Below are 26422 nucleotides of genomic sequence, written 5' to 3'. Positions count from 1 at the left end.
TGGAATAACCAAATTCAAAATCCTTCTTAAAACAGAGTTTCTGGTCAATTACTTCAGCATCCTACTAAGAATTCATACTGTATTTTCAGTGAGGACTTGGAGCAAGCCTGTGGGTGTCCTGGTTTGAAAAGACAGGTGTGTTCATATTGTATGAGACCCAAGGGCTCTTACTGCCTGTGGCTTCAGAGTAAGCTCTTAGAAATCCTAACAGAAACCCACCCCTTTAGCTTTCAGATTGACTGATTAGCAGTAAATACCTGAGTAACTAGTTTTTAGAGCTGGAGCATTTATGTCTCGTGCCTTCTACTACAAGCCAATTCTTGTTCAAAACAGCAGCTAATATCCATAATCCAGAGCAAGCAGCAACTGCACAAATCTGGTTGATGTTACGAATAGTTTGATATTAACTTGTCTTGAGGTTCAGTTGTATTCAGCCATGCACAGAAAACCCACTGACATTTCTGTCAAAGAGAAGGTGCCAGGGGTGTTCCTTCTCAGTTTCAAAAGAAATGTCTGAAATGCCTTACCCCCTCTCACCTTCTCCCCATGTGTAACATCCTGCCCAACAGCAATAAAGCAGCTCTGCTCCAGTCAGGAGACCACTGCTCAGTTTGGACAGCAGCAGATTGCTCTCCACCACCAGGAAGCCTTTGCCTCTGGATGAGGAGGGCAGGGAAGCTGTCAATCACAGCTTTTAGGGACACTATTTCCATAGTCATTGCATCAGCTGTTTAACACCTGATGATCACATTGGTAAGGATTAGACATCACAGTAACACAGTCTGGTCCACCAAGCAACAAACAGCACACTTACCCAGGAGGACTACAGTGCAGGAGGATCCATTCACACTTCCTTCCTTCTTGGGAAGAAAGTTCAAACCTTCCTGGTTTGAACTTGGAAGCCCTGTGCAGTTTTTTCCGTCCCCAAAACCCATGCTAATTTTCAAAGGCCATCTTGAAGTTAACATTAGGTTAAAGATTACAAGTGCCTGACTGCAGTATATTTAAAATGCTCTTAACTTCAAACTACAGGATTTTCCTCCCTTTTTGATAATGATTTCAAACTTGAACTTCTATCTACTGAAATAGGTCAGATTAATTAATGGAGCAGATTTCCTTTCATCTGAAGAATAGCAAACCATGGGCAAAATACCGACAGACAATTCCGACTTGCATATTTGTACATGTTGTATTCATTTGGATGTCTGTGGGGAAACAACTCTCTCCAACTATCTTATGATAACTTTAACTCATTAAATACATAAGGCAACTAATAACTACTCTTCCTAACTGCACTATAGGTGCCATAACACACATTTAAGAACTAGCCATATCAATCCATGTTCATCTGCAAACAATACATTAAAATGTTTAGCTTCTCTATGTCTTTTTTCCCCTCCTTTTCTTTTTTCCTTTAATAACAGTTTCATGCTAAAAGCCTACCATTTTCTGTTGGAGAAAGACAATTCCAAGGAAAAAAATCCACTGTAAGCCTAAACCTAATCTCCTTGTGCCCCCAGATTTTCTGTCTACAGCTCTGTCTACATTTTGCACAATGATTCGAAAAAACACACAAGTCAAGAGAAAGAGATACTTATTAGAATTATGACTTTTATTTTTTATTTACTAGAGCAACATTGAGGAAAGAGTTTTTACATACAGTTTTTTAAATCAACTTTACAAGCAAATTCCAATATACAGTATTTACTCTGGCCTGGGTTATAAAAACCAAAAACAACAAAGCAGATAGTAAGGGTACCTCTTGTTTTAGCTAGTATTGAATTGAAGATTTTGCTACACAGGAATTATGTTTGTTTTATGATGGTGCTTTTACAATTAAGTAGGCAGTGAGCAGCTTTACCATAACAGTGACTGAATTTCCTTGATAGCACAGTTGTAAGATGACTATACTGAGCCCTACCACCAGGGTCACATTAAATCCACTCTGCTTGGAAAAAGCCTCTGTAACGAGATAGGAACAGCTACAGAAACCTGATTCAAGAACTGATTTCCATTTGTACGGCAAGAAAATTTCCATACTAAGAGGATTATGTGCTGTGCAAAACCAGAAATATTCTCCCCCACAACAAGCAACCTACCCCAGTATGACACTTTAGAATGTGCACATGCAAACAAAGGTAATCACGCAAATGGTATTCAGTTTTCAGGCATCCTTACAACAAATCAGCATTTAGATCAAGGACAAAATGAACTGTACTGACCTATGATGCAGTCTAGTTGCTATGCCTACTCTCACTGCTACAAGATGGAAAGTTGAGGAACCCCTTTTTTTTCCAGAACTGTAGCAAAATTGTGTCGTTTTGGATTTTCAGGGCCTTTGTAATTATTTCGAGAAAGTTGGAGAGATAATATTGCACTTCTTCTCTCAAAACCGTATTCTGGGACCATGATCCTTTAAGAGCTATGCTAGTCCTAGGGAAATTTTGCCATTGGCTTTGATTGGTAGTAAGAAGTGCGAGCTTCAGGGAAGGGGAAGGTAATAATGATCTGGCTGTATCATCAGTGTTAGAATTCCACGGTTAAATTAAAGTCATTGCACAACAAAAACTCAGTACACTATATGAATACTTTTAAACATGCTAGAGTGCATATCGATCCTGTGAAAGTGATGTGAAAATACCTTGGAAACAGCAACACTACCGGGGAAATTTGTTTCAAACAAAAGCCACACACAGCAGGAGGCATCTAGATCATTTTAGGCACAACTCCAGCAATAAAGCTCATTTAAAGTGCAATTCTGTTCTTTTCTTTTGTGTTTATTCACTTGTTAAAACACGTAATTGCCTCTGTACACACATACTGAACAGTAGTTTAATACTTTTGTGAATATTGCACAAAAGAATGATAAATCAAAACCAAAAAAAATGGCCAAAAAAAAAATCAGTTTTTTAAACCTAAAAAAAACCCCTGAAGATATCAAATACTTAAATGTACAGATTTTGGATAATCTGCACCAGTACTGATGATCTGCACCTTCCATAAGGTAGATATGATACCTGAAAATACTCACTTAATCCCATTTGACATGCACTCTCAGTGCCCTCTCATCCATCACTCCCCAAACCCCATCTTTCAGTGAGATGAAGCTTCAAGCCTCACTTCACCACTTCTCTGCCAGCTGCTCATCTCCTGACAGGCTTTGCCATACTCTGGACTTACTATACGTGCAACAGAGCCTTCCCTGGTAAAGTCTGAAGAGCCCAAACATGCAGTTGTCTTAGAGGGATGCAAGGTTAGCAGCTGACCACAAACACAAGCCAGGCTAGCATCTGTCTCATCCATGATCAAATCCTGCTGGCTCCAGCTCTGTGTCTCACTAACCTGTCAGAACAAAATGGGGAAATGCTATAAAAAAGGACTATCATCTACTTATGTTCCTTTAATACATATATACAGGCTCATACAAATATAACCTTCTCTTCTAGAAAGAAAAATTAGGAACTGTCTTTTTAATGAAAACCTTGCTCATCTTGATATTCTTTGCTTAATTTGCTTTGATCGTCTCTTCAATTTTCAGTAAAGGTGCAGATATGAATAAAGGTATAGATATCTATACTTTTAAATGTAAACATAAAAGTTGAAACATCACTAAATCAGGATGGCGATACCTCCAGAATAAGAAGCAGAAGATGATGAATTTTTGTCAACAACATTAGGTGAAAACTGTATTTTTAAACAAAATATACAACTAACAATAAAATCAGCTTCTCCTCAAGGAAAGTAAACTTAAAAAACACACCTTCCATAGAAATCTATATGGACCGGAAAATGAACCAGGAATCTGATCATTCCCTCAGCAGTCTTTAAACTCCTGAGAAACACAGTTAGCTGCCAGGAGCTAGTTTTGGGGAACATAAAAAGTGAGTTTTATTTTCTTATTGAAAGTAAAGACCACTAATTCAATGCTTTTCATGGAAATAAATTATTACCAGAGCATAATTGTTACTGCAATCTCAAGTTGTGTTCTGATCCTATACCACCTATAACAATTAGTAATCTTTATCTTGTTAGGTCTTGCTTACATTGTCATCACCTCAGTTCACAGAAAGTCCTGCAGGTCCCTGATTTCAGATTGATATAATTCGTTCAGACAAAGAATCTCCCCCTACCCATCTCCCCCCAAGATTCTCACTTTTCCACTTCATCTTCTGTTAAATAAAATTATAGTGTAAGAAATCCAAAATAATTCTTGAATATTAACGATGTAATTCAGGTGAGATGATTATTTTTTCCTTCACCCAACTGAGGTATCCATCAGGATACCCCAGTTAAAGGGCTTACATTATAGAAGCAGAATACTGAATTCATTTATGAAATGTCTACACCTATTCACTTTAATTCTCTCAAAGAAAATACTGCAATATGTCAATGTCCAACAGCCAGAGACTAGAACAAACTAACACTGTGTTGCATTTTACTGACATGATGTGTTCTTCAGGAATAGATTTTGAGCCAAGTTGTTGCAGCAGTCTTCTGCTGCTGATTTTAAAGCCAACTTGAGAACAGGAAAAAAAAAAGACCACCCAACCAGTAACATCCAAGAGAATCATGGGAAAGACAGGAAGAATTGGAGATGGGACAGAACATCAAATTTCTGGAAAGCTTCACTGGATATGCGCACATGTGACTCGCATCATCGGTGCATGGTCCCAGAGTGCACCAAGACTACTTTCAGAAAAAAGTACTTCTCCTAGAGAGCACAAAAACATAGGGGTTTTTTTTTCTGCCTAATTTCCCCAAAAAGCTCCTTACCAGTTATCATGCACTTCTTCAGAAATTACAAAAAATCCCAAACAAAACAAAAACAAAAAAACCCCAACAAAACAAAACAAAAAAACAAACCCAAAATAACACGTTCAAAAAACTCTTAAGAGTACCAGCTCTGGATTAGGACATAAAAGGATTGCTCAAAGCAAATAAGGGGGTTTAATTTTTTTCCTTTTTAAAAAATAGTTGCATTTTTCATATAAGTTTTATTCTGTAAAATAGTTTCAAATTCTTACACATATGGCAAAGTTTGTGCAAAATTTCAAGTTAGGTACTTCAGAGCCTTCCAATATTAAACAGAAAATGAATAAATACAAGCAGAACAATAAAAGTTTAAAATATTAATTAAAATGCATGTTGTGCAACCTCAACAAAGGTGTTCTGGATCCCTTATTCCCAGAGGCTCCCTACTTACCAATTCCTAAGAGCCTGCCTTGGAAGGTTTGGACAAACATCCTTAGCACTGCATTTCAAGAACCTACCCGGTAATGTGTCTGTTCAACACAATAAAAACATACCACAATCTTTTAACAAATGAGGATGTTTAAGCGAGAAGATTCATTTCACCCTGTGACATCTGCCTAATGTCTGTGAACAGTGAAAACGGGATAAATAAAGAACAGAGCAACTTCAGGTTACAGCAAAACAAAACAACACAACCCACCCAACCCATCAGATTAAATAACATTAAATATGTCAGTCTTGAGAGAATGATAAATACAAGGATTTTTGCATAGGCCTCTGGAATACAGAGTCAGAATTATGGCCAAGAAAACATCTGCTAGTCAGTCTAATTTTCTACCACTCTGACCTAACGAGTACTCAGAACCAAGAAGTTAAACAGAATAGCAATTTCATTGTCTAATAACTCAAACAGAGGTAAGAAATAATTTATGCCATCCTGAAATAAATAGTGCAGCATTCTGGCATTTGTGGTCACCACAGACTTCAATATTTGCTTAATTACTAGGATTGCAATACCATCTTTATTAAAGACTGACATTAAAATAAAGCACTCTCAAGAGAAACTGCACAGCTCATAACATCAGCCTCAGAACACGGCAGGATGGAGAATGCAAACCCTAAAGAAGATGCAATTTGGAACAGTGACTCAGGCTTTGCAGGCTGCAGGTACAGCAGGCTCCAAGGCAGTCACAACACGGGAAGCGGGATCTGGCGTGGCATAGTGCGGTGAGATGTGGGAACAGCCTCAGTGTGTCTTTGGTTTCGGGAGGCGGGAATGCCGACCGGAGGGCATGCTGTCCCCAGAATGCAAGCCAGCAGAGTGTGTCTGCACGTTTTCCTTTCTCTGGACTGGTGGCCTTGGGATGTTAGACTTTAGGGAGGTGTTCTGAGGCTCTGGAGGTACTGGTGTGGATTTCTGACTGCTCACTTGCTTAGATTTAACAAAGGACGTAGTTGGTGGGCGAAGTTTTGACACTTTCTGACTCTGTTTACCCTTTAGGTTATCCTGCCCAGATGCTGGCTGTGGCTGAGTCAAATTACTCAGTGGTAGAAGCTCACGTTCCTTGGAAGCAGCGGCATGACCTGCAGATCGTACGGGAACAGCCATGGTAGGAGGCACTAAAGCAGTTGGGGGTTTCGCGATTCTCGAAGTCTTTGGCTGAGAAGCCTGGTTTGTGAATGAGGGTTGACCTTTCACAGGTAATCCAGTCTGCACCTCTGGAGCATCAGCTCGTGTAGAGGTCTGAAAGTGGGAACGAGGTGGTAATGTACCTTTCTTATTACTAGGCACCTCTCCAGGGTCTTCAGTGTTTTTGTTTTTCACATTGTCCAAATATGGTGCATTTTCATCTTTCGTGTTTAACTGCACGCTCGTTAAAGAGTTTATGTCATTCGGGCTATTTGGGAGAGAGACATTTGCAGCATTTGGATTCTGATGGTTTCTATTGTCATGCAGATCTGGTTTAGGATATTCACTGTGGGCCTCGATATGTGGAGTTTTTATTAGTTTTCCCTGGGCGAGGTCTGTGGAATTGGGAAGGCTGCTGGAAGGCTGTAGTACTTGAGGCTGTTAAAGAGAAAAGAATACAAGAATATATTAGGCAGAGAAGACACCAGATACACTCAGAATCCAATGTGAGCTGACTGGATGCTTGATAGGGGCTGTATATCTGGGTTTTTAAATCAAAACTTTGACTTTGGCAAAACAGGATGGGTCATGAGACGCGCACAAATGGAACTTGTAACTGAAGTGGAAAAAAATACACCAGCACTGAAATAAACAACATAAAGACAAAAAAGAAACCGATCGGGTTAAAAAGGAAACATGAAGAAGGCATGGTTGATGGTTTCACCCAAATCTGCAGGACAGCCCAAGAACTAATGTTGGTGCAGATCAATTCTAATGAAGTGCTTAACCCAATGCTATGTCCAGCTTTAATTTCTACTCACGGCATACTGACCTCAACCACCCACCAACCCTTTTGCTGCACAGGCAGGAAAGGAGCTGGATGGACCACACAAACTTACAGGCCATTTCCTTGTCTTACTGAGGCCAGAAAATCTGGTGGAAGTAGGTGCTAATCAAGCCACTGACTAAGCTTAGGTAACTGTTTTATCTCAAACTGATTTTAAATGGGCTGACAAAGAAACAGAGTTCGTGTGAAAGTAGAGACCACACTCTACCACACTGATAACCATGGGATAAAGAGAACTGTAGAAGATTTTACATTTTCTCAGAAGATAGAATCTAATCAGACACGCATCAGACAAGAGAATTGCCAGTACATCTTCTGGGTAATTTCTGTTCTCTTTGCTCTGCCCTGTAAAGAGACTTAAAAGATTAATGATATACTAGTTTCACAATACATCCTAAACCTGCAACATGGATACAGATCTTGGAAGCATTACTAAAAATTCTGCAATTCGTGGCAAAACCCAAAATCTATTAAAATCTAAACTACAGTTTTAGCAGGTTTGGATTATTTTTCTCATTTTCTTTACAAAGGACAGGAACTGAACTCCTACCAACTAGTCATCACTCAACCACCTGGATTCTAACCACCTGACAGGTTGCATGTATGCAGTGAAGAGGCTTATTCTGTTTACTAGAGAAACAGAGTAAATTAAAAAAGAAGCAATGCTTGTGTTTGGGAGATTTGACTAGAAGTGTCATTTTAGTCACTCTCCTGAATTATTCACAAGTTCTAAAGAGAAAACCCATTATTAGTCTGGTCTTTTTAGCTCTTCTTTGAATGAGCAGGAAGTATGCAATGATAGCTGTGCATGCCAGATTCCTGTTATGCATTTAGGGCCACAGCCCACCTCAGGACTCTTTAGGCTTTTCATCTTTTCCCTGGCAGGATTACTACTGAAAACTGAATCCTCAAAACTCCTCATCAAGAAAAAAGATTTAATGGTTAATGAGAGGAAAATCAAGGTTTCTCAGTCTATTTTTTATTTATGAGCAGTTTTTCCCTTTAGAATATAACAGTTGTCTCATAAGGCAAAATCCATGCCAACAAAATCAGCTATCAGTGATAGACATGAAAGGCAAATATCCTGAGCAGTCAGAACATGATTGTTTTGGAAAGAGGGACAAGATTAAAAACAAAAAAAGGCAAAGAAGCCTCCAAAATGGTGACAAATGAGTACCAACACATTATTCCTTATGTGACCCAAAACTAGCTTAACTTTGTGAATCCTTCACAACCATACAAGCCTACAGGAAGGAAATGCTAAACACAAGGAATAATTCCATAAGCTGAGAGAGTTACAGCTTAAATAAAATTAGTCCTCTGAATATTTTTCCATTTCCCAGTGTTTATGTTTGGATTACAGAAGTTATTCACCTTCCAGCCTAGGAGTTGACAGGCAGATGTTAGCCAAAATGATTTACTGATTTGAGACCTCACCTGCAAAACCAAAACTGCTAGTAATGACTGCAGAAACCAAAGCAATATGTGCCCGATTTCCATGCAAATACTACAACAAATAAATCTTATTTTCTAATCCCACCTGAAGTAAAAAAAAAAAAAAACCAAAAACACCAAACATACATTTATAGCCCACAGTATTGTGTCAAATGTGGAAAAATAATTGTCAAAAAATTTTTCTCCCTCAGCTAAGGAAGGGTTTTTAAACACTAGTCTTCAAAAACACAGATAAATATCTAACCAATATAAAATAATTCTAGCAATACTAATTAAAAAAATTAAAAAACTGGTAAGTTACAGAAGAAACTAAATTTGTATGGAAAGTTGAGTTAAACACATCCAAGGTACAACAAAGCCATCAAGGTTTCAATAATGCTATTTTGAAGTCTTCTGACAAAGGCTAGGTAGTATTTGAGCTATTCCCCTTGGACAATTTTGCACTTTACATATAAGAATAGCCAAATACACGTTTTCCTCATTATCCTTCATAACCTTAAAAGGTCTAAGCAGCTCATTACCCAGACAGTTAGCAACACTAAAGTAGAAAATGGCTATGTGCTCAGAATTATGAGGATACTAAAGCTCTGGTATCATCTTTGCCCAGTTGTTTTAAATAGCATACTGCTTTCTAAGTGTGTATTTCTACTCAAGATCTGTCCAATTATCACAATGACAATGTTAATATCATCAAATTTCTATGTGCATTAACATTCAAAATGATACTAAAAGCAGCAAAATGCCACTTGCAAGATATGCACGTAACAGTTCACAAGGTATCCAACACTGACAACTGCATTATTGTCACCCACAGCTCGTATCTATGTACTAAATACAAGTTCTCCTTTTACAAAGAAAGTCTTTGAAATTCTGACCATGTTACTGGTAAAAACAATGAGCCAGCCGAAGGACTGAAGTACTTGGTGAATTCCATCACATGAAGAAGGAGAAACAGATGAAGAAGCATTCTGCCTTTCAGGCACAGTATTTTATTTCACCTAAGTCCTAAAAGAAGGGTTTCATCTGCATTGCTTTGAGTGCACTTCTGGCAATATTTCTGAGGTGGGAGAGACAATGACTTGGAATAGACTGCCATGCTACCCAGACTTCTATTTATGTCCCACAATGAAAACACGCAGGTAGACAGACACCTGCACTCCTTTGGGATGCTCCTAAAATACCAAGTTGGATTCAAATACTTCAAGTACAATATAACTGAAGAGAGTTCTCCTCAAACTCAAAGCGCATTAGAAAAAGTGATCTGTGCACATGCTCCTTTCTGCACAAAGAAGCTGATTTTACTGTACTGGCAAAAGCCTTTCTGTATTTGCAAAGCCTTCCAAACACCGATGCACTAATCAAAATTACTCAATTCACTCCCTACTTCATTAGCCTAGATTTTTCTATTATTTCTCTCAAGTAAAAATAGCTGTCACAACATCCAGAGAAAGATGACATCCACAGATGACAAGGATTACCACTATTGTACAGTTATCAAACTACTGAGGTTGTATTAGCATTGGGCTAAAAACCTGAAACATCATGTTGTATTGTTAAAGAAGTTAAATGGACTGTTAAAGAAGTTAAAAATGTGGTCACGATAGTGATATCCATTCATTAGCTGAAAATTCCCTCAGTTTTGCATTGGTTCTCTTGGTCCCCATCTCGATTCCCTTTATAATACCTCTGTAGAATGAAATAAAAGCATTTTGTCCCTGCAGTATCTTGAGGAAGGAGGGAAGCGATGCAATGGAAAATCCAAGAACTGCATGCACATCTCCCATAGACATGCATCATGCACAGGGCAAAGAAAAAACCCAACAGTGAGAATGCGTGAGGAGATGGGAATAAATCTGAAGTTGTACTGTACCACGCTTTATCACAGAAGTAATGGACTAACTTCTCAACTCCTTGCCAATGGCATAATGGAAAGCAGAGACAAGAAAAAGACAAGGACAATGATGTCAGAGGACCAAGACAAAACAATGAGCAATTGCCATGACAGAACTGCAACTTCACCATTTTAATTGCAATTACCATGTCCCCCATTGGTTTATAATCCTCCTTCAAGAAACAAAAGTAGCAACAGAATTTAATTAATGCAGTGTAAACACATTTATAGCAAGACCTGCATGGAATACCTTTGCTCTTACAACTTGGAGGGTTTTAGCAGTTAATTTCTTACATTCCAAATACTACATCTAGAATTTGTGTGCATTATTAGAACTGTATAAAAAAAACACTTTCCATCGGTATCTAACCCTGAACAGCAAGGTCATTAAAGGCACAGCATTCCATCCTTGGATCATATTGCCCTCATTTTTAACAACTCATCTTCCTAAAAACTCACTCATGAGTTGGAAGAGACAACTGCCACAGGTTCTTTTTGGAAAGGGGTGGAAGGGAAGGGTCACAAACCCTGCTACATAATTTTTTCATTTCCTCATCAATTCTGCCATCCCTCCTCTCACTGCCTTGGCACAGGGTAAGCTGTCATGTCAATCCATGGCCTGTGCAGACACAGCCCTGCTGAAAGGCTGCATCAGAGAGCTCTCATTTTCCACCTCTGGAAAACTTCAATATTTCAGACCTTCAATCTGTAGCATTGGATAATACCTTCTTTTTGATGTATTTTTTCTTTCCCTTTGATATAGCTGTATTATATCCATATTTCAACATTAAAATATAGGATTCTGCAGTATGGAGAATGACCTCCAATAATGACACAAAACAATTGCGTTTTTTTAAAGCATCATTCACCAGAGCCATGAGGCTAATAAAATAATTAGTAATGTGGCAAAGCATTATTTTTTTTCTGCATAGTCTGTACAGAAACCCCAACTTGGAAAATTTTATTTTCTTCAAAGAAAAATTCATTCAAGTAATATATAACTATATTAAGGCAGATATTTCATCCACAAATGTAGATGTATATGTGCAGCAAGCAGATAAATATGACCAAATACAAAATCAAGGGGTTTTTTTGCAAACATAAATTTAGTTAGGTACAGGAGACACTTCTCTTGTAGTTGACTCTGCAAGTACTGAAGTTGGGAGGAAAGGAGTTTTTCCTAAAAGACTCTTCTTCATATAGCTGAACGATCTTGGAGCAAAAATATTTACATAAAAAAAGGCAGTACTGTAATGATTTGTAAGAATTTGTCACAGAACTTTCCAGCTAATGCTCTGGAGCAACTTGGTTCTGCTAACAGAAACACTTTGTACACCCTACAAAGCTTTGTTGGTCCATAAAGCTTTGGAAACATTTCAGCACTGAGCAACATGTCTTTGTTTAAAAGAAAATGCATGAAAAAGCACAGCTTGGATCTGATTTATAGTCACTGGGCATAGAGTAGCTTTCTTCTTGGTGACAACAGCTGTGTGTCACCTGCTAGAATTGCTTAGATTATCTCTATTTGTAATACTTGCATACAAAAAGTCTACATACTTCTTCCAGGATGTGCACAGTAAGTGGCAATGTAACAACTGCAATGCTTGAATAACAAAGCAATTTTGATCAGCATTTCTGTGTGGAGAAGCACTTGGGGTAAGGTAAGGAGCCCAGAAAAGGTGGTGTAATGTTCTTGTATTACTCATGATTGCTTCCTTACCAATGTGTATTCTAAATGTTTGTTTCTAGAGCCGCATCATTAAAGCTCCAGAACACAAATGAAAAGGGTTTAACTGTATTATACAAAGTGTGAGATGTCATCAAAATATGACCTCTAACCAAAAGAAAAATAAGTTACCATTACACAGGAGTTTAGTTTAGACACGAGGGAATTACAGGAACAAAATTAAATGGTTTTTATTCTAAAATGGCAAAATTAATGTACTGTTATCAAAATGTTTATGAAACACAAAGTGCTGAATTGTTTCCAAAGCTGGTGAAAAACCACAAAATTAATAAATGTGGGTATATTAAAAATTAATAGTCATTAAAAGTGAAAAACATATATCCAATGCTGAAGTGTATTGCAGTGCAGTGATATGTAAACTAAGTTCAGCAGCAGGTGTTCTGACATTGTTATTAGTGCTTACAGAGAATCATAAACCTACACTAGTGTAATATTACCTAGCAGGGATATATTTTGTGTCCTGTACAGCAGGAGGAAAATTATTTTTAGTTTTTTATACTGTAATATGAACAGTTAACAGATTTATACCCTCATAATCTACAGTGCCTGTAAATGATCTATGTATCCATCACCTATCAACAGCACAGTGAAGAAACCTGCAGAATTCACATGCAGAGAATGATATTTTAGGTTCAGGATCCAGAAGTTAGGAGAGAAGTGCTTGACTTTCAAGTCTATAAAGAAAAACACAACCAGACAAAACCTGAGACTACTTCATGTTTCCATCGTACATCTTCTCTGTATTATTGCAAAAGAACACTGAAATTAATGTTTCAGGCTGTCCTGCACTCAGTGGTGATGCCCAGGTCACCATCTGCCTTAAAACCCCATATTTGGCATTTCATTCAGCTCAAAAACCTGAACACTGAAACCACTGAACCAAGATTAGGGAAAGAAGGATACTAGTGACCATTGCAGTAATATTCTACTTTATAGAACTGTTCACACAATGATAAATCAGTGATTTCTTTCAAGAATTTCATTAAAGTGTCTAAGGAACCTCCTGATTTATATTTTATTCCCAGTATTGCTCCACTGAGTAAACCTAAGGCTTAAAGAAAAAAGCTAGGAACACTCCACTAGCAGAAACTTACTTTCCTAAACAATACATTAGTTTCAGTTTCAGTTAACTAGTTAGGGGCCCATTTTTATTTACTTCCTTTACTAGCAATTCACTGAATGCAATATATAAGATGCATATTAAAAAAATCCAACCTGCTTCAGTAATAAAAGTTTACTACAGAATCCCAAATAAGAGGCCACCCTTGTTAGTGGAGGGATGAGGTGGAGGCTCAGAAAAACAGCAAGATCAGCAAACAGTTTTCTTCTTCAGCTAATAAGCCACTGTGAATAATGTGACACCAGAGGCTCACGTGGCAGCTGGGACATCATCCTCCCATTCTGACTCTCTGGTCATGAAGCCTCAAAATCATAACATTTATATGATCCTTAGGTCTAAACTGATCTCCTTGTTGTCAGTCTCTGTTGATAGAACAGTGAATCATCCAGGCTGGCCCATCCATTCAGCAACAGAAGGCACAATCATCAGATTTTGGGGTTCTACATTCATTACACACACTGAGTCCCACATCAAACACCACAGAGAAATGAAGCACATCCCTTATTGCACAAAGAAAAGCCCATGAAACAGGCTGTGCGTTCCTGATGAGTTGTTTACATGAACATTATCACAGAAACATCAAGAGAGTATCTGAAGCACAGTTTACAAAATATTAAGATTTTTTTTACTGGTGATTGATATAAATAAGGACCATTGCAGTGAAATATATAAGTTTAGTTTTCCAAGGTGCAGCTTACTCTTCAGATCTCCATTGGCCCGGGAAATCTTACTTTGTTTTCATAATTTTACTTTTCCATTATTTCTTGTCCAAATACACTCTTGAGCTTTGCTATGCAAGCACTGTAATTTGCAAATTACAGTACATTTTAAAAATATAACTTTAGCGTTATGAAGTAGTTATATTTCTTCAAACACTTATCTGTTCAAAATGAAATACCAAAGCACAAAATAAGACTTACCATTCCACTATGTCTACGTAAGCATACAGTTTTAAAATCAGCAATTGTCTTTTGTTTTGCAGATCCAAGCCAAGTGAACAAATGCATTCTACATCAGCCCACACTGTAGCTAGCACATAAGGAACGTTAATAAATCATGCAAGTTGTGCAACAGCCACTTCAGTATAAGAGAAGCCTTTTTACAACAAATACTGAGAGAAGGGGAAAAACATTAGTTTGAGGGAAGCCATTCTGCAAAGTTAAAACTTTTTGTGAGAGAAAATGCAAGTGACACTTTCCCAGCAACACTTTTCTGTACAAGCACGACGCGTTCACGTGAACAGACCCACAGGTGCGCGTGCGGACGCGTGAGCAAACAGAACACACACGGACAGGAGAGTGCATCACAGCCATGGAAAACAGGGAAATGCAGCAAGCAAGACTGATGTTAAGACAAGACTGGAAACAAGGGCCTACTCAGGTTTGCCTGAAGAACTGCTGAGGTCTACTGGCATTTAATAACTGTTATAAAGCTATGAGTTGTAGCTGCTGGTACGCTGGCCGAAGGAAGCGGTTTGTTAGGCACAGACTATCGTGTATGCCTGGAGATCTGCCTGAGAGGGGGAGACTACGAGATGAACAGTGCGTGCAAAGGGGAAGCTGCTACTGGAACACGGTGAGGGAGATGAGTGAGAGGTACAGACTCACTCTGTCTGCGGTGCGGTGGAACACTCCGAGGGATGCCCTGGAATGAGCCCTGCCAGGGAGAGAAGGAGGGAGCAGAATACCCACCCTGTGCAGAAAGAGAGAGGGGGAGAAGTATAATAAAAAAAGAGAACGGAAAAACAAGACACCAAAAAGCCACACCATTCTTTTTTCCCCTAGAAAGGTATCATTATATTTCCAGTTGTTCTACTTTGTAAAAGTAAATGTTCCACGCTACCAAAGCCCAGATGTCCTAAACTAGTCAGAAATCTTATAAACTACCTCCATTTTTGTTCAATATATAAGTACACATTTCTGTCTAAGATAGTTTTAGGGGAAGAGTACAGAAACCGAGCTTTTCATGATGAAAAATACATGAAAAAATTGTATTTATACAGCTTTCAAAAGTATTTTAGAAAATGCCTCACCAAGTAGTAGCTTGCTTAGTTCTAATCTACTGGAAAACCAGTAAACTTTAGTTTACAACATAAATTTCTAATGCATAGAAACAAATTTTCCAACAAGTCCTGGTGCTTTAGAGGCCACTTTACTCCAACTTCTTCAGAATTATTTATTGTGGAAGGGAAGAGGTGACACAGAACTGTTTTCCTTGCACTTTGCTCTTGGAGCGTGAGTCTTCTGTGAAAGGATGAGGGAACTGTGCAGATCCATGCAGTGCAGGGTTTGCCTGTCAGAACTCTCAAAACACCACAAATGTGACAAAGTAATTTTCTTATTACTTTTCCTTTTCCACACATCCTTACCTTTGCAAATCCAAGCTGCAACTTCCCTCTTAAACAACACAATCTTGATTTCCTATTTCAGCAGATAAGTTTACATATTTACAATCCTTTTGCCATTTAAGCAGCTGAAAACTGCTTTTATAAGTCCTGGAACACAGGTACTACAATAATGATTGTCCCACTGCCTCCTGACCACCTAACTGTGGCTACTCTGTGAGCCAGCAGGCTGAAGGTATCTGAACAGCAACCACACAACAGAAAACAGGAACCCAGTTTGCCCCTCCTCTCCAGATTCTCTGCTGCAGACCATACTGTCATGGCTGGACAAATAATAAACCATTTGACTTCCATGCTTCTTCTAAAACAATGTTAAACATCACATTATTTCTATAAATAAATATTTCTGCTTTTATTTGTCTTAGGAGAGTTTTAAACGCTTTCCTGATCCAGTTATCCTTTCCTAATTTTAGCCAGCACTATTCCACATTTCAGTACTGCTAGGATGAAACTTAACACATGCATTTAACCAAGTCTTAGAATCTGCTAGTCAGAACACTGTTCATCTAGAACAGGAAATAAAGAAAAAATCCCAACAAGACTCCTTCGTTGTTCTTCAAAAGCTGAGACAAAACAATTATTGCAGCAAAATCTGAGGGGAAAAATGAAACAAGTTCTTCAGTCTGATTATCTCTAGATGGAGGTATCGATTACCTAATGTGTTCTTACAGTCCTCCATCAATGGTCATTAGGGTCACAATTTTTAGACTGCTGCATGAATGTACTGGAACAGTACTAGCTTCAGTCAAGCAATGTGACAAAATAATATAATGTGCTGAAGAGGTACATACATTAAATAACACGATTTATCAATCAGATGAGGAAGTTATCAAACACTTTGGATTTCATAGTGCTGTACAAAAGAACACTACATTTTACAGGTTTGTTCACATTTCATCCAAAATTGTGTCAGGGTACTGGAACACCAAGACAAACTTCCCATTCTCTAAAGATAATGCATCTCCACGTAGTAGAAAGTACATTATCACCAGGCACAAGTCTGATTTTGCAGAGACTCATCTGAGTTGGCAATGGGCTTTTTCTAGACTTCTTTGAAATTTTTAACACATTAAGAGGGGAGGTGAAAATTTTATATCCTCTCCCTTTTACTCTCTGAAAAGAGAGATTAAGAGAAGCACAAGCCATCTGAGCTACATAATAGTTAAGATGCTATTGTAAAGGCAATGAAATATTTACATGGCTTGATACATTCCAGAAATTTTTAATCATCCATATTAGCACTTCAAAGCACAGCACTAAGTACAGTCTTCTCAATAATTCTTCATGCTACTTTATCATTTCTCTGACTGGAGAGGTAAATGAAGAAAGTGCAAGTAACTTCCTTGAATCTTTTGCCTGCTGAAGTGAACTGCTCTCCAGGCATATTTTAATCCCCTTCTCCCAAATGCTGCAGTTGACATTGCTCCATACAGGTAAGTTTCAAATAAATGCCAGGTTTCTTTTTTTGTAATAAATTAATAAATAATTTTTTTTTTTCTAAAAATACCTAAAATAAAAAGGTTGTTTAACTGTACATCAAATAAGGTAATTAAAATCAACATCAATTGAAAAAGTAAGGATCAGCAGATACAGCACTGGGAATGTATTAAGACGAGTGCTATGACTTAAACTGGTTATAAAAATTATAAAGGATGTACCAATCCCATTGATATAGCATATAATATTTAAGTATCTGCAAATATGCCTGGCTTACAAAAAGATTAATTTTCTTTTAATAGTAATTATTGTATAAAACTCCAGAAAATTTACCAAGCATTCTCCTTTAAATATCAACTCATATTCATTTCCTGTTACTTATATGTGCACTGAGGTTCCCAAGAAAATCTAAAGAGGAGGAAAAAAGAAAACCACTAATAAATACATTTCCTCAGATGATGATGGCACATATTCAAAATACACAGATAATGTGGCAGTTTCCTACGAAAAGTAAAAGAAGAAAAACCTGAATCGCCACTTATTTATTACATAAGCAAGGAATTCTAGAACTGAAAGATGAGAACACGACTTACCTCAACTTCTATTAAAAAAACAAACAACCCCCCAAAAAAAAAAAAATCTGATGGGATTCTTCTGGGTTCTGAATCAACTTTTTCCACTAAGACTTTAATGTTAGACAGAGGTTTGAACAGTCCCTCCCCATAGCTATTACATGCATCCAGCCATTACTCTTAAATCCCATTCCTGTTTTATTTTCCAGATACTGGATTTGTGAAATAGCAAAGGCATCCCCAAAGAGAAGTGAATCAGAATTTAACATGAGATTCAGGAGTGGAAAAGTAGAAGCAGCTGAGATAAAGCAGTCTACAAACCAGAAGGAAAAATGTTCTTCTGAGATCCTGATGAATTGTACTATTTATGTTGTACTAAATGCTTTATGAAGTTCTGACTGTAACTGCACTGGGAAAACCTGGTGGCTGTTTCTTCTTTTAAATGCTACTATGAAGACTAAGGCCAGAGTTTTCCATTGTTAGTTACGAGCAGACTTCAACCTTAGAATAAGAAATCACATGAACAAAAGCAATTGCTTCTGCCAGAAAAGGAGAAGCAAAATATGTTTAAGCTATTGCCACACAGTGATTTTAGTCCAACAGCCATATATTCCAGTTCTTTTCCCAAGGATACACCAACATGCAACACTGCTACTGCTTTAAAGGCCTTTTCTGCTGCAGAAACAAATATAGCAAAGATCCTTTTTTAAAATTCATACAACTGGAGCCTCTGAGCACTTCAATGAGGAGGTGATTTTTGCCACCTCTCACCAAGCACTGCCAGTTGTCTCATACACACTCAGAGCTCCACATCATGAACAAACCTAGAATGACAGACTTCAATACTGAGGCAAACAAAATGTTTCTGCTGCACTCTTCTCTTACTGGCCTAGCATCCAGAAAGAGATTATGAATTAGCAGTTCTGACATGTAACAGTCTTTCTGAAAGTATTCATATGAAAAACATCACCAACCCAGTTTTATGTGCTAGTTTACACTAAAGCAAACAAGAAATGCTTGTGAAGGGTTCAAGGACCTCCCTTCTGTGTCATGCAGAGTCACAGCACAGGAGACAGGTGTACAATATGCCCACCTAGTCCAGCTATGGTTTTGTTTCACCAAGTACATGTATAAGAACATGAAGCAAACAGCAGAGCATTGGAAGGGAGAGAAACCAAGGCTGGATGTGAAGATGAACACATACAGTGACTGGACCTCAAGAGCTGCAAGTTTCCATCAATGGTTGTGAAGCTAACACATACAAGATGTTTAAGGCTAAGGTAGAAAAAGATAGTAAAACCAGAAGGACAACAGCACACACAGAGAGACAAAGGATTACAAAGGTTCATTGAAACAACTGACATGAGAGGCTTTGGAATGACAAACTGGAACAAAATTCAAAAGTGGGGTGAAGAATAGTGCAAAAGTAGAGAAAAGATGAAGCAAAGAGCAAGACCATGCATGCTCCCATGCAAACTGACAGGTTCTGTTGTCATTTTAGCAGACAAGAATGGACTTGTACACACATTTAGGCAGCACAGCTCATCCTCATCACTGTGAGCTGTTACCAAGGGGAAATACCCAGCTTTTACCGTACACACTACCTTGCAGAGAGTGGAAGAGGAACCAGCAACTAAGAGGAACTGGTCCTTACAGGCCAGAATCTCCTGCAGGTATCTCAGACCAAATTCAAGGCTTTGCAGTTTGTTTGCTTGTCATTTACTTCCCGGCGTCTGCCAACATCCTTTCCAGCTCAAGAAACCAAATGATTTATGAACAGAAACTTGACTTCTAACCCCTTTACCCTCAAAGTCTGAAAAATATCAGTATTTACTATTAGAGAAACAATCCTGCAAAGCCTGCAAGTCAAGTGTGGCAACAGATGTTCACATTTTTCTTTCTTGTAAGTTGTTCATTAACATTAATTTCTTCAAGAAATGTTACCTTCTTCCAGGGTTTGGTTATTTTTTTCCATGACAGTAGAATCGTTAAGACATAGTAACTGGAATGAATTCTGTATTAGACACCTGTGACAGATCCTTCCAGAAATATCATGGTCTACCCTGCCAGCAAGTATTTGTACAAGCCTTTATCCCAAGGATGGCTAACCAAGAATAAAACACAAACAATAAGAAGTTACCTAAATTTTGAGCATCCTGACAGGTCACTTACAAGAAATACCATGTCACAGACACAGTTGACAGGCAATAGGTAGCTACCTACCAATTTTTAAGAAATCAAATTTCCCGAACATTTCTTTCCAGCCCCTAGTTTTATTATGTGAGCACTAAGTTTCAAGGATTAAGTTACACAACTTCCACTAATGTACATATTTACCTTTAAATATGAAAAAAACTAAAAGTACTTTGAAAACTGTGGTCCCTGGAGAGAACAACACCAGACAAGTTTATAGTCACATCAGAATGGGCCATTTTCTAGAAATACTTAATTACAAAGAAACTGTGTGAACATGACTTTTAAAAACAAATATGTTTAATATCCTATTATTCTAGCATCTATTCTTTATGACACACTACATTAGCAATGTTTGTTAGGCACATTTCAGTAAGCATTTAAAGTATTCCTTGGAACACTAAATCACTGTGTTCCCAGACTGGTACTAACTCCTGAGGAATAAAAACATTGTATCAGTTCTGATTTGCATAGAATACACAAAATTTAGAAATAGTCACATTAATTTTAAAATTTTGAGACCTGAGGCACCTAATATCCACTATAATTTAAAATGATGGACAGGTCAACACTAATAGGAAAAACCCTAAATAGTTAAAATCGAAAACTGTTAACAAACCTAAAGAAGCAAAATGCTAAGATGCCTCAAAGGAGCCATTTTGTCATTGCCAAGACTTCAATTACACTTTGATTTTAAAAAAATAAAAGCGAATCTATATTTTAAAAAACTAGTCTACATAAAAACCTGATAATTTCATAAATATTAACATAAATATTAAATGTTTTTTTACCACATATAGAATCAATAAACATGATTTTTCTTAGCCTTTATACTTAGGTCAAGACCATGAAATTAAATTGAAGAGGAATGTTAATAAAGCAAAACAATTTGTTAAGAGGTTTTTGGGATTTGAGTAGTGAGAATATGTTTTCCTTAGGTGTCTCCTATTTATTGTACTCTTACCCTCAAGAAAAAAAAGCTGATTGTGTCCCCTTTATATTGTAAAAGATGTTTTTTTGTTACTAGGTTCCAGATCAAAAATTATTTTATACATTAACGTGTCTATTAAGCCATGCAAGGAAGCACCCAAATGCATTAGCAGAGGAAGCATTAAACCAGAAAGTTGAGGTCTGACCATTAGAACTGAAATTTGCATCAGTCAAATCATCGTTCTCCTTGAAGAAATCCTGCTTTATGGAGTTCCTGTTTCTGTTGGCTGGCAGACAGCCTGTAACTTACAAATATGCACATGAAGATACTGAAAAACCCAGAAAAACATGCCCAAAACTTCCCAGCTATCAAAAAGGTCCTGAAAAGCAGCATAGTTTCAAAATTTGCTAACACTTCATGAATTTTCCTAAGTCCTTTATTAATTTCATGAGAAACTGTGCCCATGGATAAAAAGACAAGCTGTTTGGATTGTGTGTTCAAGATCATATGCCTAGGAATACATATCTGTATCATATACATATATCCACACACCCAACCATGGACACAGCAGAGGTTCCTTTAGTTCTTCTTAAAGATACTATCCCTTAACCCAAACATCCCCCTGACAAAAAAATGTCTTTTTGATCAAAACTACAATATAACTGTAACAATATAACTGGCCAACCTGACCCAAACCAGACAACTGTGCTGAGTGACTCCTTGTGCTTAAGACAGAAACTCACATTCCCCATCTTCTCCAAAATCTTTGTCTTATCGATAGACACAAGTAGCACAAGCTAAAACTTGTGTACTTAGCAACTAACTTTCCACTAATTAATCTTGTCTCTGAAGCCATGTGATAAATGAGCTGGAAAAAAAAGAAGATGGAAAAATAGCCACTAACTTGCAACAGTATCAATGCACAAAGACATCCAATGACCAGCACACACATGAAATGAAATTGGGAAAAGAAACAATGCAAGGGCTCAGAAGCTCCAAAGTAAAAGAAGAAACAAATGGGATGAATCAAGATGTTCCATGTACATGGAGGAGCAGAAGTGTCAAAGCAAACCAAAAGCTACTTAAGGTTATAATCTTTTGACAGTGGGTTCAGACAGAAAGAAGGAGGTTGGAAAACATGGGTACAGTTGTTTGCCAGTAACTGGTGAACACACTAGCACTATATATTTAAAAGAGAAATTTTAGAAGGATATAAGGATTGATTCATCTTTACTACAAGCTTACATAAAGTAACTCAAGGTAGGATAAAAGCAAAGAAACAAAAAAAAAATCAAACCCATTTTTAACCTTTTAATAAAATGTCCTAGGTTTTCTAGCTAGAACAGTAGCTTCAAGATCCAAATGCTATTTACTGGTAACTAACAAAAGCTTGGTTTAGCAAAGGCAATTTCTGCTCATTATATAATATCAAATATGCTGTTCCCCCCCATCTCAAATATTCTATTGGTGTTCCATGAAGAATGTAAATTTTACATAGTGGAAACAAATGAGATCCATGCAACAATATATGGGAATGAAGATGTCTCTTGTCAAAGTGATTTTCACAGATGTTTTTTTTAATTATTCAAGTTATTAAAATGAATTAGAATAAAAAATATTAAACAATATTTACTTCTGCTTTTATACTTATGCACTGGAACTTAGAATACCCTGTTTCTTTTCCTCAACAAATATGAAAGCATCAACAATGAAAATCTAACCAGGAAAAAACCTGAAGAGATACCTTTGACTTTGAAGTCAGGATATAAGAAAATCTCTTAAGTATGACTAGATATACAGCTTGGATTTACTGTAACTTAAATACTGCAAATGGTGATTATTTAAAAGAGAAGATTTCTAAAGTTTAATTATTTATTTTAAAATAAATGTTTGTAATATTAGTTTACATAACAGGCCTGCAAAAGAATGCAAGGGTTGCAGAGCAGGAAGCACGCTACTCACAGACAGCACAGAATCTCTTAAACAAGGCTGACTTGAGTGAGAGCCAAGGTTGTACAGGTGGGGAATGAGAGGCAGAGAGAAGTACCCGAGCACGAAGGGCCCACTTTACTCACAGAACTCCTCCTCCAGGAGGTCTGCGTGAATTTATCGGCACACGCGCGCACTGCCCCTGGAGGTTTCTGACTGTCCTTCTGGCAGTTACATCTGGTGGCCTTAATCACCCCCAAAAAGAGAAAAAGAAACAAGAATTAGTTAGCCATTAGCCAACCAAGCCTCTTGAAAAGTACAGTCAAGGCCCAGTGTTCAAACATGAAGCATGAGCTGATTGTAGAACACAGTACGATTAAACTGTAGAAACCACTATTTACAGTGCTGCACAACTGCTGCTTTTCTCAGAGGATACTGAGAAGTAATCCAGAATAAATATTGACTTCTGGAAAGAGTTTTTCCACTTAAATTTCAGAAGCACTGAGTTCTTCAAGTCATCTTTCAGTCATTACAAATGTAAGTTTTACCATCTCTACAGCAGAGTTCCTCTGCTGCACCACTTACAGGTTACTCCAGCAATCAGGTACATGACTGAGCAGGCAATAAGAAACTTCCTTCAAGGAATTTTGGCTGATTGTTAAGAGTGAGATTAAGTGTACCCAAAACCCAACACTTACTGCAAAATGCTAGCAAACAAGGTAATTTGGTTTGGTATGCTGTGATCTGGGATTCTGCTGTTTAAACAGCAGAAGAAATGTCAGAACTTCATCTTTCAGTTTTGTTTTAGAAGGAATGTTCCTAAGCCAGAGAGGGAGAGCATGAAGACCACAGCTCAGTTTTACTGCACACACCTAAAAAAGCACATGTTAGGCATTTTATTAAAGCACAAGTACTGTCTCCAGCTATGATAAATACATATGGTGTGCACCTCTTGGCATCTCATCTACCCTGCCTGTAGGGTCTTGCTGTGGCTTGAAAATGTGGGGCTATTTTACAAGAATTGTCACAGTAGGTGATATTACCAGAACCAAATGCAAAGATACACACAGCAAAATCCAACTCAGAACTAAGAACAAAAAGGTAAAAGGCATATGTGACTTTACTGGAGGCCTTGTGTCTCCCTGGACCTAATTTAGGATGAAGTACCCCCTCAACTTGTTCTTAGCTGGCAGATTTAATCTATTTAACTTATTTTGTATTGTTTCCTAAAAAAGCAATCAACGTAGAATACTACCTTGCTCTGCTTTAAATTCCATGGTGTAGCTCTTTAATAAGATAATGGACAGTAGAGGAAAAGAGAGGGAGAAAAAAAAAGCAGTAACAAAACCTTTAACCAAAATGATAGGCCAATCCTTATTCATTTTTAAAATACTTTAAGTGTAGCCTCATCATTTCCTCACTGTTATTTTTGTGCAGCTTCTAGAATTTCATCTAGGAGTTACTTTATTTTTCAAAATTATTTTAGAAATTAAATACTTTAAATTAAATACTTTAAACATCCTTGCTTAGTGCCACACAAAATCATGACCAGGTTAATGGAATTAAAGATCCCAAGAGCACAACTGCAAACCCAAACCTACCTTTGTTACAGTGGGAGTGCAGGAAAAAAATAGCTGTTTAAGCTCTCAAAGCCTTCATCAGAACTGCCTACTGAAGTTGGCACTCTGCATTGCACACCTGGGATTTTGCTAAACATTTTAGATTATACTTACAAGCTGCTGCTCTAATTGGTTGATTGTTTCATCCTTTTTCCTCAGTTCATCTTTAAGCTGCCTGATCTCATTCAGCAGATCATCCATCTGCAAGAGAACAATGGTTTTCTATAAGGACTGCATGATCTAAAGCACCACCCCTACAGGACATGTGAGATCAGGCATGCCTGGAGGGATGGCAGTGACACAGCACATGCTTTCCTCCTGTTCACAAGAGAGAGGGGCTGCAGGCACAGGCTAAAGAGTAAAGAAACTAAACTAAAAGTCCCTTTAAGTGCCCAAATTCACCTGACCTGCTAAATTTCCAGGGCAAGTAAATCAGCTGCATTTTTGAAGCAGTAATTCATCTGTTGTGCAAACAAGTAACATAATGTAGATGAACAGGCCTAGTCAGCAAAAACCTTACCATCACAGAAAACACAATATTACAAGTCTGCAACTATAAAAGATGATCCCATCTGCAATACCTATTATGATTTCTTCTGCCTTTAATACCCATTGTAAAACAATAAACTTGCCACTGACTTTGTGGGGTTCACCTAGGTTAGCATTTAAACAAAGAAAGAAGCAAGAAGCAGTACTTCAGTATCACACAAGCTTTGGGTGTGTTTTCTGAACATAAACAGGTTTGCATCTTTTATTCCTTAGAGCCAATGTCATTTACCTTAAAAGTTGATGCAGCTTCTTCTGGTTCTGGACTCGATGGAACTGAGAATGTGATGTCCTGGAGTGACACATTTTCATCATTCTACCAGGGGACAAAAACAAGAATACAAGTTTGAATTACTTGTTGAAACAGCAAATTTCCTTTTTCCCCCAAAAGGAAATCCTCCCTTGCTGCAGTCTGTGTACAATACCCAAGTAAGTGCCATGCTATAGACACTTAAAATTAATTTCCATAACTTGACAGAACTTTACATCTCACAGTTTTTTGGTGCTTTTTTTGTTTAGTTGGGGATTTTTGGGGTAGTTTTTTTTTTTATTATTTTTTTTTTTGTTTTGTTTTGTTTCTTGGGCTTTTAATAGACTGGCAATTTTGAGAACAGTCAAGTTTACACTGTCCAGCACTCAGCTGTATTCAGTTCTAAAGTAGCTGTTTGTCCCTTCCAGGCCCATGGCCAACAAGTTAAAGACTGATGAAGCAGCAGTTTACACTCCATGTTAGGGACAAATTCTAACAGAGTGCTCTGAAATAATTAGCACAATAACACCATTAAAAACAAACATTTCTAAAATGCTACAGGAAAAGTGCAGCAATTAAAATCCTAGAATTACTTACAGTTTAACAAATTATTTTTTGCACATTTATATTGTATTTTATATTTACCTTATATTTCCCAATTAACAAAATTCAGCATCATTTTATTTTAAGCAATGATTCAAACAAATACACTCAGAAGTGAAGCTACAGATGGTCACAGTTACAACTGTGAAAAAGTCATCATGGGAATGGGAAAAAATACAAAACAAGACAAATCATTTCATGCAAAAGTATCTTGCATGGCTTTTCAAAGCTCTGTAACTACAATATACATTTACAGCTATTAAAATGCAGGGAAGTGGAGCAATAAGATATTCTACAACAGCAGACTGAGACCTTATTGCAAAGAAGGTTAGTATGCCACACACTCCCTGGTGATTTAAATCAGTACTCAGTACTGTGCTACACCTGACTCATTCACCAGCAAAGCAGGGACAAAGGTCATTTGCAGCAATTCCCTCACCACTGTCATAATTATCTCAGTACACATGTAGAGAACAAGGCATAACTGGAAAAGAAA

The 26422-nt window shown here is 37.5% G+C and overlaps 1 protein-coding gene across 5 annotated transcripts in view; it reads right to left on the bottom strand.

Moving 5' to 3' along the window:
- Positions 1-1591: 1591 nt before the first annotated feature.
- The window catches only part of CCSER2 (coiled-coil serine rich protein 2), a 59483-nt gene continuing 34652 nt past the window's right edge, over positions 1592-26422 (bottom strand). For 3 of the 5 annotated variants that reach the window (XM_056494672.1, XM_056494674.1, XM_056494673.1), the window contains 4 exons: positions 25306-25389; positions 24642-24728; positions 23055-23153; positions 1592-6820 (listed from right to left, as the gene is read on the bottom strand). In XM_056494672.1, coding sequence (XP_056350647.1) covers positions 5999-6820; positions 23055-23153; positions 24642-24728; positions 25306-25389 — 1092 coding nt within the window. In that variant the 3' untranslated portion in view covers positions 1592-5998. Of the gene's footprint in view, positions 6821-15049; positions 15135-23054; positions 23154-24641; positions 24729-25305; positions 25390-26422 lie in introns of all 5 variants that reach the window. The other 2 variants (XM_056494675.1, XM_056494676.1) reach the window with 1 other exon arrangement.

The sequence above is a fragment of the Oenanthe melanoleuca genome, chromosome 6 (assembly GCF_029582105.1).
Source record: "Oenanthe melanoleuca isolate GR-GAL-2019-014 chromosome 6, OMel1.0, whole genome shotgun sequence".
NCBI lineage: Eukaryota > Metazoa > Chordata > Aves > Passeriformes > Muscicapidae > Oenanthe > Oenanthe melanoleuca.
This window is presented reverse-complemented; position numbering and strand designations above follow the sequence as displayed.